The sequence below is a fragment of the Parasteatoda tepidariorum genome, chromosome 9 (assembly GCF_982258835.1).
Source record: "Parasteatoda tepidariorum strain Cologne lab strain chromosome 9, Ptep-v5.0, whole genome shotgun sequence".
Classification (NCBI taxonomy): Eukaryota; Metazoa; Arthropoda; class Arachnida; order Araneae; family Theridiidae; genus Parasteatoda; species Parasteatoda tepidariorum.
In genome coordinates, this window is record NC_141763.1 from 82,434,709 (window position 1) to 82,449,875 (window position 15,167).

At 31.0% G+C, this 15,167-nt stretch overlaps 1 protein-coding gene across 1 annotated transcript in view; it reads left to right on the forward strand.

Moving 5' to 3' along the window:
• Window positions 1-15,167, forward strand: part of LOC107442551 (pickpocket 15) — a 47,414-nt gene that overhangs the window by 2,970 nt on the left and 29,277 nt on the right. Inside the window, exons 2-3 of the mRNA XM_087150526.1 lie at window positions 2,615-2,889; window positions 12,406-12,596. Coding sequence (XP_087006652.1) covers window positions 2,753-2,889; window positions 12,406-12,596 — 328 coding nt within the window. The 5' untranslated portion in view covers window positions 2,615-2,752. The remainder of the gene's footprint in view (window positions 1-2,614; window positions 2,890-12,405; window positions 12,597-15,167) is intronic.

Genomic DNA, 15,167 nt, shown 5'->3' on the forward strand with positions numbered 1-15,167 from the left:
TAAAATATACCAATATGTCATTCCCTCACTTGTCCCCACTGCTGATTTAAAAAAAGAAAAAAATTGTTACTGAAATAAAAAAAAATTTTTACAAATTCGTGTTTTTTATTTCAGAATACTGAAATATAGAATTCAGAAAATCAATTTTATATTTAATTTCTGATAAAAAATATTAATACAGCACTATTTTAAACTTTGTCCCCAGTGTTTCGCGTCATTCCCTCACAACAATGTTCTTATCACCTGCAATCTTCTTAGAATAAAAATATTTTAATAAAAACTTCAGAAGTTAACAACTGGCATCATAGAATAAAATTGCAGTATGTTTCCATCTTCAACTTAAAGAAGCTTTGCTGTGGAATAAATTTGAATGAATCAAACCAGGTAAAATTTTTTACATTTGTCATTCCCTCATGTCATTTTTTAGAGTAAAATAAAATACAACTTTATCGAGAAAGTGGATAATTATATGTTGCTTTCTTGTATGAATATAATTGTATGTGATTGACTTCAGAAATTAATTAGGCCTAACTGTTATTTTTAAATTTTATTGAATTCGTCATTCCCTCACTAGTGTATAAAGTGAGGGAATGACGCTGAAGTGAGGGAATGATTCAAGATGAGTATATCATAAAAAAAATTTTTGTTCAATCGTGCAAGCCAATTTTATTTCCCAAGCCTGTAAAAACTATTAAATATATAAGACTAAATTATTATAAATATTGGATATACTAAGTATGTTATCATTTTCAAACTTTAGGTAGATGTAACTTAGATAAAAACATGCATTAAAATAAAATATCATTCCCTCACTATTAGTGTCATTCCCTCACTTTTTAAATAGTGAAAATAATTAATTTACTTATTAATTAATTTGAAAAATAAATTAAAAAATTAATAAATTAATTTATTAAATTAATTTATTTATTTATTAAATTAATTAATTAGTTATTATAAATTAATTATAAATTAATTATTTAAAAAATTAATACATTTAAATATTAAGTATAATTTATAGGATATACACTTTCTTTATAATGCCATTACATATTTCTATTAATATAAAAAGTTTCAGAGCTTTTTATTCACTTTACTTTTTTGGGATTTTATGAACTGAAAAATGACAGTTTTCGTGAGAATGATCCATATAAATCAGGTAAGAGTTATGATTTTTTTAATAGAAAATTTATGCTTAAGAATTTTTTTTTCTTATTTGATGATAATTTTCCGTAGAATGGTTTTCTACGTCCAATTATGAATAAAAACAACAAAAAAACATGAAAGTTTTTTATTTTAATGCGGGAAATTTTAGAATTGTTTTTTTGTAAGCATTCTTTATTTTATGCTTTTTAGTTTCTAAATAATGATTTTTATTGAAACTTAAAATTTTCTGATAAAATTTGTAGTCAAAAAACTTATTTTACAAAATTAAATTATATACAATTATGAGGCTTATGTATACTTTTTGCTTATTTTAATGTTTGAAGTAATATGATTCTTAAAATTGTGGAATGTAAAAATTAAATAGGCCTTTCATGTTATATCATTAGATTTAGTAGAACTATTTCTCGTGCATTAGGTTTTAACTCTAATAAGAAGATACATATTTTTTTCTGTTTATGTACAAATATTTTTCCAATGTGTTTTGGATGTTCTTTCTCTAAAAAAAAGAGATACCATTTTGTTTTCGTTTACACAAGAAAGAATATCATAAATTTTTCTTTTTCAAATTTAATAAGCCACATTAAAGAAGGAACGTTACAATACTACACGCTACATTAAAGACGTCTCCAGAGTAACTGTTCATATAGAAATCGCAGGTATTCGTCTCCTACGTCAGCACCCCCTATACTTCGTTGCGATCGCGAATAGTATTTTTATTATCTTTACATATAATTTAATTCTTATTAATCAAACCTTAACCTCTTAATATACTATGAGTTGGTTAACATCAGCAACAAATTAGCAGCTAAATAGGCTTACTCTAAGCGACAAAACTCTCATTTTAGACAATTCACCAGTCTTTACATTGCACTTCGTCAATTTTGAGAATCATTTCGTCACAAAACCACCTCATTTGGTACGAAACACGAACTCTCAAGTATATGATGAAAACATTTTTCAACTTGGAACCACATCACAGTGTATTGTTAACTAGAATGACGAAACTAGATTGAAAACTAAACGATAGAAATCAGAATGGCAAAATATTTCCCTTTTACTTTTGATGAAACGATAGTAATTTTTTCACTTTATCGAAATGTTCGCTCGGAGCATATACTAGATAAAAATTTCGTCACAAACAAAGAAAGTGCTATGAAATTTGAGAATGCATTTCCAACAGTAGCCAATGTCAATAAAGTGTTTATTTTAAATTTATTAAAATTTTCCTGTAAAATTTTCGTGAAAATTTATTAGAATTTTCCTGTATAAAACCTTTTTTTTTATTTAAAGTTTTACGAAACTAGTAAAATTTAGTCACACAATGATGTTTTTAATCGTGCATCTGCCGAAAATAAATAAATTTTTTTAAAGTTATGCAGTGTTATAACTTTCTTTGAATTGAAGTTGGCTGATTGAATGTCATTTTTTAAATGCAACATGTCCCTTACAGGGTATTATAATGGTAGTAGGTTGTGGCAAAAACTATCCATACCAACGGAATGAAAGTGCAATTGATTGAATTCTCAATGGTGGTATGCCTGATAAAAAGAAAAGGTTATAAACCTCACTTAAGAAGCAAGAGACTATCATGAAAATGAAAACATGTGGAGATTACAAAAAAGCGAAGGAAATTGTTGTCAATTTTGGCAAAACCTCTACCCTGCATGGAGCTTCTCGTGTTTGTTTACCTCAAAAGTCTTCAAAATGCTGCTGGTTACTCTACACGTAAGTTAAATACAATACAAATTTTAATATCTGAGAGTTGAGAAAAATCAAAAAACTAGCGTGTATGCATGCTTTGTTATTCACTTTTTTAAAGAAAGATTTTCACATTGAGTCCCATAAATAAGTACGTAGTTATTATGTGTTCCGTTGGGAACTATACAAAACAAATGAAATAAAACAAAAATACGACCACCGAAGCCGACGTCTTCAGGGGGTACCGGCCCCGGTAGCCATTAAAAACAAAACCATTTCTATTTGAGGGAGAAGCAAAAGCTTAAAATATCTCCCTCAGTACCCCGATGGTTTTGTATAGAGGTCCAGGAAAAACAAGATACATTCAAAAGAATAAACAAATTACGAAAAGAAAATCAATAAAAATCATCAGAAAATTAAAAACTCACAGTCACAGGTCAAGAATCAACTTCAAAAGCGGAGGAAAAGAAAACACTAAAAACTGAAAAACAACGCCCCCTATAATAATGCGCAGTAAAAGTTTAAAAATGATATGAAAAGGTCAGGAGAAGGAGATACGTAGATAAATTAATAGAATGCTTAACTGGGGCTGCTCAGTTAAGACTAGAATTGCGCCCTGTTAAAAGAAAAAATATAAAAAACCTAAAAACCATCAATCATTTTTTTAATTAAAAAATTAACATTACAAAAATTAAAAGGAAAATCATTTTTACTCAAATTATTTAAAAAATTATCCACAGCTTCTCGAAAACTTTCAACATTATTACAAATTTTCTTGATCCTAACTAATTGCGAAAAAACAAGATTTTTGAATATCTTACTACACAAATTAGTTTTAAAGTTGCAGAAAAAAATAACATTAAAATTAAAGGCTTTTCTTTTATCAAACACACCAATTTTAATAAAATTGTTAACAATATCAATTTTAAAATCTAAATATTCAATATTAAAGCAATTTTCATTAGTTTTTTTCAGGACCAAATCACCAGGATAAATTGTATAAATAAAATTAAAATCGTCACAATTAAACAAAATCAAATCATCAATGTATCGGAAAGCATTAAGTACTTTATGTTCAAGAAATTTAGCCTCAAAAAAGTGCAAAAAGATGTTGGCAAAAGCCCCAGAAAAGGAATTACCTTGTGGAATTCCAATAATTTGTTTATAAAAATCTAAACCATTAAAAAGAACATTCTCAAAAAGATTAAACTTGCATAAATCTAACCAGTTAAACCTATCAATTTTTTCATCAAATAAATACTTGTCATAAATACCTTCACAAATCTCAATAATTTTTTCATGTGGTATGCTGGTATACAAATTTTCAAAATCAAAAGTGTTAATGCTGGAAATATCATTACTTTTAATAAAATCCAAAACTTCAACATTACTTTCAATAATAATATTTTTCTCTTTTTTAATTTTAAGCAAAATAATTTTTAAAAAACAAAAAAACCTTTTACTAATATCAGAATTATAACTATTAGTACCACATGCTATAAACCTAAATTTAATTGGATTTTTATGAAATTTAACTATTGGAAATAAATATGGAAATGTAATCCTATTTAATTTAAATTTTAATTTTTTACTAAATGCAATAATTCTTTTTTCAATAACTTTTTTATCTTCTTTTAACTTTAAATAGGTATTATTTGCATTATATTCTCCAATAATCAATTTTTAAAAAAAAAAAAAAAAATATTTACACATAATACAAAAATTATTTGAAGCTTTATCTACAACAGTAACAATGAATTTATCCTTAAGATTTTTAATTTTTCTAGATAAATCATAATCAATAAAAGTACCTTTAGGAAAAGAACTAAAACTGGTATTAAATAAATTAAATCTAACCCTTTCAATAATTTTAGCTTTCCACTCAGAAAAACCTTCAACAGGCCAATGATATTTTCTGGAAATTTTTGCAATAAAAAAATCTAGATCTTTTTTAATGGATAAAATAAAATCTTCTTTTTTCATCTTAACTCTGGTTCTAAACTTTGAACCCTTACTTAAAATGCTAATTAGATCCTGATCACCCACAATTTCCAAATTTCCGGTAATAACATGTCCATAATCATTATCAATAAATTTTGAAAAACCCTCCTCATTACAATAACAATCAGATTTAGAAATACAATTAAGATTTCGACTTAAAAAATTATAATTACACACCTTTTTTCTAAGTGTAGAAGAATATTTAAAAGCAGCAGTAACTCTAATTTGTTCTAAAGGAAAGAAATCAGAAAGACCATGAATAATCTGTGGTAACTTAGCATTTTCAAAATTCTTATCATGAAAATTAATCGTACAAAAAACCCTTTCGACTTTAGAAACATTATTAAAAAGCAAATCAGTTTTATTAACACCAATTTTTGATTTAATTAAATCCAAAACTATAAATTTAACAAGTTCAGTATCAAATTTAATTTTAGAACCAAATTTAATAAGGAAATTTTTTAAAATTTTATTTTTAAAGCCAAAAATATATTTCCTAATAGTGAAAATATTATTCAAATTAACAGGTAAGTTACAAAAATTCGAAAACTCATCAAACTCAATAAATTTACCCTTACCTTTTCCACCTCCCCTTTTACTTCTAAATTTTGAATCACAAACACCAGGAAAATCAGTATAGGATCAGTATAGGATCTTTTTTAATGGATAAAATAAAATCTTCTTTTTTCATCTTAACTCTGGTTCTAAACTTTGAACCCTTACTTAAAATGCTAATTAGATCCTGATCACCCACAATTTCCAAATTTCCGGTAATAACATGTCCATAATCATTATCAATAAATTTTGAAAAACCCTCCTCATTACAATAACAATCAGATTTAGAAATACAATTAAGATTTCGACTTAAAAAATTATAATTACACACCTTTTTTCTAAGTGTAGAAGAATATTTAAAAGCAGCAGTAACTCTAATTTGTTCTAAAGGAAAGAAATCAGAAAGACCATGAATAATCTGTGGTAACTTAGCATTTTCAAAATTCTTATCATGAAAATTAATCGTACAAAAAACCCTTTCGACTTTAGAAACATTATTAAAAAGCAAATCAGTTTTATTAACACCAATTTTTGATTTAATTAAATCCAAAACTATAAATTTAACAAGTTCAGTATCAAATTTAATTTTAGAACCAAATTTAATAAGGAAATTTTTTAAAATTTTATTTTTAAAGCCAAAAATATATTTCCTAATAGTGAAAATATTATTCAAATTAACAGGTAAGTTACAAAAATTCGAAAACTCATCAAACTCAATAAATTTACCCTTACCTTTTCCACCTCCCCTTTTACTTCTAAATTTTGAATCACAAACACCAGGAAAATCAGTATAGGATCAGTATAGGATCTTTTTTAATGGATAAAATAAAATCTTCTTTTTTCATCTTAACTCTGGTTCTAAACTTTGAACCCTTACTTAAAATGCTAATTAGATCCTGATCACCCACAATTTCCAAATTTCCGGTAATAACATGTCCATAATCATTATCAATAAATTTTGAAAAACCCTCCTCATTACAATAACAATCAGATTTAGAAATACAATTAAGATTTCGACTTAAAAAATTATAATTACACACCTTTTTTCTAAGTGTAGAAGAATATTTAAAAGCAGCAGTAACTCTAATTTGTTCTAAAGGAAAGAAATCAGAAAGACCATGAATAATCTGTGGTAACTTAGCATTTTCAAAATTCTTATCATGAAAATTAATCGTACAAAAAACCCTTTCGACTTTAGAAACATTATTAAAAAGCAAATCAGTTTTATTAACACCAATTTTTGATTTAATTAAATCCAAAACTATAAATTTAACAAGTTCAGTATCAAATTTAATTTTAGAACCAAATTTAATAAGGAAATTTTTTAAAATTTTATTTTTAAAGCCAAAAATATATTTCCTAATAGTGAAAATATTATTCAAATTAACAGGTAAGTTACAAAAATTCGAAAACTCATCAAACTCAATAAATTTACCCTTACCTTTTCCACCTCCCCTTTTACTTCTAAATTTTGAATCACAAACACCAGGAAAATCAAAAACTTTTAATTTATTATAAATACAAAAATCTTCAGTATTAACAATACCTTCCCCATTAAATTTACTATTTAATCCATAAGGAAAAAGAGTCTTAAGACTACCAATGTAAATATTTTCTAAATCAAGTCTTTTATCTAAATGTTTTTAATGGTTTTTATGGTTTTGTTTTTAATGGCTACCGGGGCCGGTACCCCCTGAAGACGTCGGCTTCGGTGGTCGTATTTTTGTTTTATTTCATTTGTTTTGTATTGATACTTTTTCTGAAATTTCTGCTGCTTTTTAGCGCGTTTTTTTCAAAGAAGTTTTTTCCTTTTGATCTTAATTATTTGTGTTTTCTTTCAGTATTCCGTTGGGAACAGTATTTTCACTTCCCGTATTATCACTTTCATTTTCACATTGACTACATTGAGTCTCATAAACTAGTATGTAGCTATTATGTGTTCCGTTGGGAACAGTATTTTCACTTCCCGCTTTATCACTTTCATTTTCACATTGACTACATTGAGTCTCATAAACTAGTATGTAGCTATTATGTGTTCCGTTGGAAACAGTATTTTCACTTCCCGCATTATCACTTTCATTTTCACATTGACTACATTGAGTCTCATAAACTAGTATGTAGCTATTATGTGTTCCGTTGGGAACAGTATTTTCACTTCCCGCATTATCACTTTCATTTTCACATTGACTACATTGAGTCTCATAAACTAGTATGTAGCTATTATGTGTTCCGTTGGGAACAGTATTTTCACTTCCCGCATTATCACTTTCATTTTCACATTGACTACATTGAGTCTCATAAACTAGTATGTAGCTATTATGTGTTCCGTTGGGAACAGTATTTTCACTTCCCGCTTTATCACTTTCATTTTTCCAGTGACTACATTAAGTCTCATAAATTAGTATGTAGCTATTATGTGTTCCGTTGGGAACAGTATTTTCACTTCCCGCTTTATCACTTTCATTTTCACCGTGGCTACATTGAGTCTCATAAATTAGTATGTAGGCATTATGCGTTCCGTCGGGAACAGTATTTTCACTTCCCGCTTCATCACTTTCATTTTCACAGTGAGTCTCATAAATTAGTATGTAGCTATTATGTGTTCCATTAGGAACAGTATTTTCACTTCCCGCAATATCACTTTCATTTTCACGTTGACTACATTAAGTCTCATAAATTAGTATGTAGCTATTATGCGTTCCGTTGGGAACAGTATTTTCACTTCCCGCTTTATCACTTTCATTTTCACCGTGACTACATTGAGTCTCATAAATTAGTATGTAGGTATTATCTGTTCCGTTGGGAACAGTATTTTCACTTCCCGCTTCATCACTTTCATTTTCACAGTGACTACATTGAGTCTCATAAATTAGTATGTAGCTATTATGTGTTCCATTAGGAACAGTATTTTCACTTCCCGCAATATCACTTTCATTTTCACGTTGACTACATTGCGTCAAATAAATTAGTATGTAGCTATTATGTGTTCCGTTGGGAACAGTATTTTCACTTCCCTCACAATCACTTTCATTTTCACATCGACTACATTGAGTCTCATAAATTAGTATGTAGCTATTATGTGTTCTGTACAATATTTTCAGTTCCAGCATTACCACTTCTAAAACTTCGTATCTCAAAAATTGTTAAGACATTTTGTAAGGCTGGCATCAATACTTTCAGATGTCGTTTTATTTATATCAAGACAAAATTAGTCATGAGAAGCCGTGATCAAAACATTTCGAAATTACATTTTTACTTCAATGCACAATTTGTGCACGCTTTAAAACGCCGGGTTCAAACTTTCGCACGATGTTTAAATGTCGTGGTCAAATTTTTTTGGAATTGTATTATTTATTTCATTGCAATAATTTTGCACTCTGTTAAAAGGCAAAGTAGTAAGTTTTCAGAAATATTTTTGTTTAAAGACAAAATTACATGTTATATTTTCCCATATAAGGTTAGACCTTCATAACTTCTTAAATAATAATAAAAATTTAGAGATTGGCATTTTTGTCACGCTTTGAAACTCCGGATTCAGGATTTCATAAATTGCATTATTTATTTAATTCAGAATTTTTTCACGTTGCTGAAATTTGGTCAAATTTTTCTGGTGTTGCTGTTAATTTTTTCTGAAATTGAATTATTTACTTTATTACAATATTTCGACACGTTGTTGAAAGACCATGTGCAATATTTTCAGAAATTTAATTACTTATTATCGTTACGTTTTAAAACACCGGGTTCAACGCTTTCAGAAGTTGTAGTATTTATTTAATTACAATATTTCTGCACGTTGCTGAAAGGCCAAGTACAATGTTTTCAGAAATTTAATTATTTATTATAACGCGAAATTTGAACACATTGTTAAAGAGGTGTAATTAAACCTTTTAGAAGCTATTTTTTTATTTCAAGGCAAAATTTAAACGCTTTGTTGAAAGAGTGTAATTAAAACTTTCAGAAATAGGTTTATTTGCTTGGAAACAAAATTATACGTTATAATTTGTCGCGTAAGGTAAGAGTTTCTGAACTTTTTAAATAATAGTAAAAATGTAGAGATAGCCATTTTTGTCTAATATCAAATACTAGGCATATTTGCAAATTAGTACCTAATATATTTTTATATAACAAAAACCTCATATATTTTTAAAGATGCTGTTTTGCTTCCACCGCAGGCTTAGATCCAGTAAACTTTTGCATTGAAAAAATATCACAAATGTTGAAAACTTGGATCACAGTATTCCAAAATAACTTAATAATTATAAAATGAAAAACTATCCTGAGAAATTGTATAAAGGAAAAATGCTGTTTCTGTAGGTATAAAACTCCAAGTGCATATCAACTTTTGTAACTCACTAAATATTTTGAGAAACATTGAAATATTTCATATTTTAAATTAAAAAAGGGTAGGTTTACATGTATAGGTTGATTATGCACAGAAAAATGTCAAGAGAAAATTATAGTAAATATATTTATTTGTTTAGGTACCCTATACTTAAACCATCACATAATTTATTCTAGTAGACAAAAGTCGATGAAACGCTGTTTATATGTTGATTAGGTGGGGGGGGGATAAATCTACAACGAAAAGTTAGTTTAATATTCAATCACTAGGTGAAGAATGGGCACACATCAAGAATAAAAACATAAATAGGATTCGCAAAATTTAAATTAATCTGAGTCATGATCAATTACATTCCATTTTCATCAAAAACATGTTTAAGAGCCGCAATCGCTATTCGATACAAATTCCGCGTCCGACTTGCTCCGATCACAGTTCTGACGCGAAATATCCTCAATGGTAGAATGATCATGGATTAGAATCCCCTTTACCGTTAGGCTAGTCGTGGGAGGGTCTTGTGGTCTTCCTCTCCATGTTATGCAAATACGGGTTAATTCCATCAAAAAGTCCTCCATGAAGGCAAAATTTCTTCCAATACTTGATCCAGGAGTTCCTTTGTCCTCTGGATTGGGTTCAAAATTACAAGGCTACATAGTTGAACATTGGTGGTCTAAGCCCAAAATTTGGGTCGGCTTTTTAGCGACGGTTTTAAAATGAAATAATAAAAAAACATGTTTAAATTTAGAGTCGTTGTGGCTCAGTCTGTAGAGCGCTCGTCTCTCAATAAGGAGACGCGGTTCTATCCCAGCGATGGCTAGTCGATACGAATTCCACACCCAACTAGCACCGACCACATTGCGGACTTCCTCATTTATAGAGGGACTCATGTTGGGTTAGAGTCCCCTTGAGCCTCAGGCTAACCGTGGAAGATTTTCTTGGTTTCTTCTCTCCGTGTAACGGAAATGCGGGTTAATTCCATCAAAAAGTTTCCACGAAGACAAATTTCTCTCAAGATTTTATTCAGAAGTTCCCTTATCTCCTGGATTAGGTTCAAAATTGCAAGGCAACAGAGTTGCACAATGGTAGACGAAAACTTAAAATTGGGTCGGCTGCTCAAGAACGGTTATAAATTAGGTAAAAGACACGTTTAAAACACGTAACAGCAAATTCAACGGTACCACAAAGGTTTTTTTGATCTGTTGCAGCAACATGACGTACCAAGTTTGATCTCTATATTGCAGGAAAGGTACTAACTGGTTTCTTCAAAATTAATAATCCGCCTTTTAAGCCTTTTTTCCGTAATAGAATGGAGCGGAATGATTTTACGTCAGTATCGACTGCTATTAAATTAGTTCCCAATCAACGCTTTAACAAATATTTTAAATCTTAAACTCCTTATAAATTAAGATATGAACTATTTTTTAATTGTATGCTTCTTCTACCTGTAGCTCATATCGCATACGTAATTTACCGGTGATATACAAAATGATGGTCGATGTATAGAATGCCTAACGATTATTAGGCAAAGCATGATTATTAGACAAAATAACGATTATCAGACAAATGTTGGAATTATTATATACATTACTTAGACATAGTATACAATAAAAAATTCTCATTAGCCAAATTATAAAAGTCTATCTAAAAGAATAGGGTATACTTTGTGCTACGTAAACTAAAGCGAAAAATAATGTGAATAAAGCACAAATGAAGTACAGAATTGGATTTACTGTACTATCAGATATAAGTACAAACTGGATTTACCTGTTTCGGTTCTCTAAACACTTCTTAGGGTCTAGAACAATAACTTTTCTCATGGTCTAAACATCAAATGGCATTAGAAAAGCAAAGAGATAAACACGTGCAAAGAGGTTTATCCAATCAAAACACAGGAACAAGTTTATATACGTCGACGAACAGGCGACCCAATTTTTGAGTTTACGACTCAAATACAATCCAGAAGACAAAGAAACTCCTAGATCAGTACCCCTAGAGTTGTTGATTTGGTATGGGAACATGTAGGACTTTGCAACTCGACATGTTTAGCGTGCATAAATCACAATTCACCACACGGGGAGTCTTCGGCCGGTGGGGGTAGAACCCACGAGCTGTTGGACATGGGCCCTATGCCCTACCAACCAGGCTATCCCGGCCTCTCACAGGAACAAGTTTGAAAAAATAATTTTAAAAAAATAATCTTACTTTAGTCTATAATGGCATCGTTTGGTGGGTATAAATAGTAGGGAATAAAAACAACGATATAAGCAATTAGACTAAAGAAAAATAAAAAAAAATTTATTCATTAAATCTAATATTTATGTAACACACATTCTACTTTAATCTGCTTATATCTTTTTTTTGATAACATGCGCTTACGAATAATAACAATGCAGAAAAGAACCGGTAAGTGCATACCGGGTGATGGTCCGCACATTCCTGATGGGTAATTATCTCTGTTAATATTAAAAATTTATACTTTTTCAATAAGTCAACAGCAACATATGCAAAGTAGGACACTAAATTTATCTCAATAGAGTAGCTTTATTTGTAATCACTCTGTATTTAATGTGACCATTTAAATCTTTTCTTCAATCAAAATACAATTTTCAAATGTTACCTAATACTCTTACAAGCTTACGTCATTGCAGGGCCCTCATGGCGTTTTGTTTCTTAAGCGTTGCATTAATCATTGCATCACTTCTTTATGACATGCTAAACAAAGATTCAACCATCATCAACTCCGTTAATCAAGACTTCTCCAGCGGGCTAATAGAAGATCCACAGTACTTCCCACAATATCCTCGCATCACGCTCTGTCGAAATCCATCTTTTAAAATAGGTAAGATTTTATTTCATTTTCAAATGACTATAGTATCTGCCTAAATGAAAATTGAGCACGTATGATAGCGTCAGAAATACAACAGTGATAAAAGCGCCACTACTTAGAATATGGATGAAATGGCGAGCACTATCTAGGATAAACAGTAGTGAAGAAATCGTGCAAAAGTTTACATATTGAGCAGACTTCAATATACAGATTTTCGTAACATTCCGCAAGCTGACGTACACAGCGCACTTATCAAAAAGCAAGCTGAGTTCTCTACAGAGTTACGCAAAACGTACGTACTGAAGCATACAGGATACTACGTAAGAGTGTGAAATCTCTCTAAAACTAGACCTTCCAAATCTAGTCAAGTAAAATCCGTGATCTCATTAATCAAGTGTTGTTGTTGGTGATATTGTTGAAGATGGAATTACGACTCGTGATATCTGTACAGCACTGTGCCAGAATAAAAGAATAATACAATCATCTTTAGCGACCAAATAGCGTACTGCTGCACATTTATCTGTTCTGGACGAATCAGTCTTTAGTACGACATTACATTACATGTAATTACGGTAGTAAATAATTACACTCTCAGGCCAAAAAGTAAATGGATGTACGCAAACTGCGATACTCTCACTCTACCTTTCTTTCCAGCATATAAAAAAGGTGGCGCTGCTGTCGCTATTGCATTTTTCAACGCTATCACAGGTGTCCACCTTTCATTTGGGCAACTCTCTTAATTATAATAATTATAATCCTAATTATAATAATTATTATAATTATAATAAACCAGCGGGTGACCGAGCTCCGCTCGGAGAAAACAGGTATCGAAGCTCACTCGAAGATTTAAATTTTCAATTGTGATTTATCAAAACAATACATGCCATAAGAAAATTTGTGAAACCATTGGTGAAAAGATAACCGGTCAAAGTGCACCATTGTAAACTATCTAAACAAAGTTAGAGTTTGGAAAGGGAACTATTTTTTACAAAGGTAAAGTTTGAAAAGTCATAGGAAATAAAATGTAATTGATAACAAAAAATTATACAATTAAAGAAATGGTACAAAGTGAGCAGTGTAAAGATTGAAGTGTGTTGAAGTTCAATATTTTTGACAAATTTATTTAGAAAAACCAAACATATATCATACATAAGAAACATATTATAAACCTATAACAGCATAAACATAATAAACATTAATCATCGATTGCGAAGTCTTCCATGTTGTCGGAGAGGCAGGTGCGGCTGGTGAGTTTCTCTTGTTCAGGACTTCCTTCCATACGACGTTTCGGGTGTGGGTTGGATTCTCAGGAGGCAGCAGGACCTTCAACGCACTTTGACGCTTGACTCTGGAAAACGCGACGTAGAGCATTCCGTGCACGAAGACCGTCGTGAGGAGAAGCACGCCGACGAATTCGAATGTTTGGCCTTGTGACTTGTGTATCGTAATGGCGAATGCTGGAGTAACTGGGAATTGGTGCTGTTGCATAGTTGCGCCAAGCTGTGATTTGCTGGAGTCGAGCGTGATCCTTGGAAGGTGTACTTGTCGGCTTGCGTGTTCACCGGTGATGATCTTAGCCTTGATGATGTTGTTGCAAAGTTCGGTGACAATCAATCGTGTTCCGTTGCACATTTCTTCAGAGACATCCAAGTTTCGGAGAAGCATGATGATGGCATTCTACTTGAGCTTCAGATTGTGTGGAGGCAAGTCGGCGATGTTGATCGAGATCAGGAATTCAGGCGCGAATTGAATTCCCCCTTCATGTTGATCCTTTACCGAGTCGAAACTTGTGTATGTCTTCTCTTCGCCTGGAAGCATAGCGATAATCTGCTCGTTGATCTTGTCCTTATCGTCGTTCAATGGTGCAAGAATAGCGCAATTCTTCATTGCTTCGTAGTTCCCACTTCTGAGGCATGGTCCGAAGATTTCATCGATGAGGTTACCACCAGAGCGAATTTCTTCTGGGACTTCTATTTCGCCGAGTTCATTCACTTCGAGTTCCCCGTCGCCGAGCTTTAGCAGGTATTTCGCGAATTCTTCTTCTTCGGAATCAACGCGCATGTTCTTTTCGAGCGAATAAGTCTTGAAGTGTTGCCACAGATGGCTTCTCTTGATCAAAAGGTCGAGTATTTCGCTTTTGTTGGCACGTTGTTGAACTTTACAGCACTGTCGGAAGTCGCCACCAAGCACCATGACTTTGCCTCCAAACGGAATGTTGTTGCAAATCGCGCGTAACGGTGATTTGAAATCGAAATCAGTTCCTTAAATGCTTTAGTAAAAATATCAAATTTATCCTTATTTTTTTCTTTTATATTTGTTTTACCTTAATTTTGTGATTTAAAAATAATCGTGTGGTCATCAAACTTTATTAGTTCGCCATATTGGCTATAGATGGCAGCACGTTACCGCTTGAAACTTATTAGACAATAGACAAAGAAAATTTAAGTGCTGCCATCTATAGCGCCAATCGATTCCTCGTGGCCAAAACCCTAGACCCTCAAGTTTACCGGAGTTTATTAATTCTGGTGCGATTTTCGACTTGGCAACCATTCCTCGTATTATAGTATAAGATAAAGGTAAAAT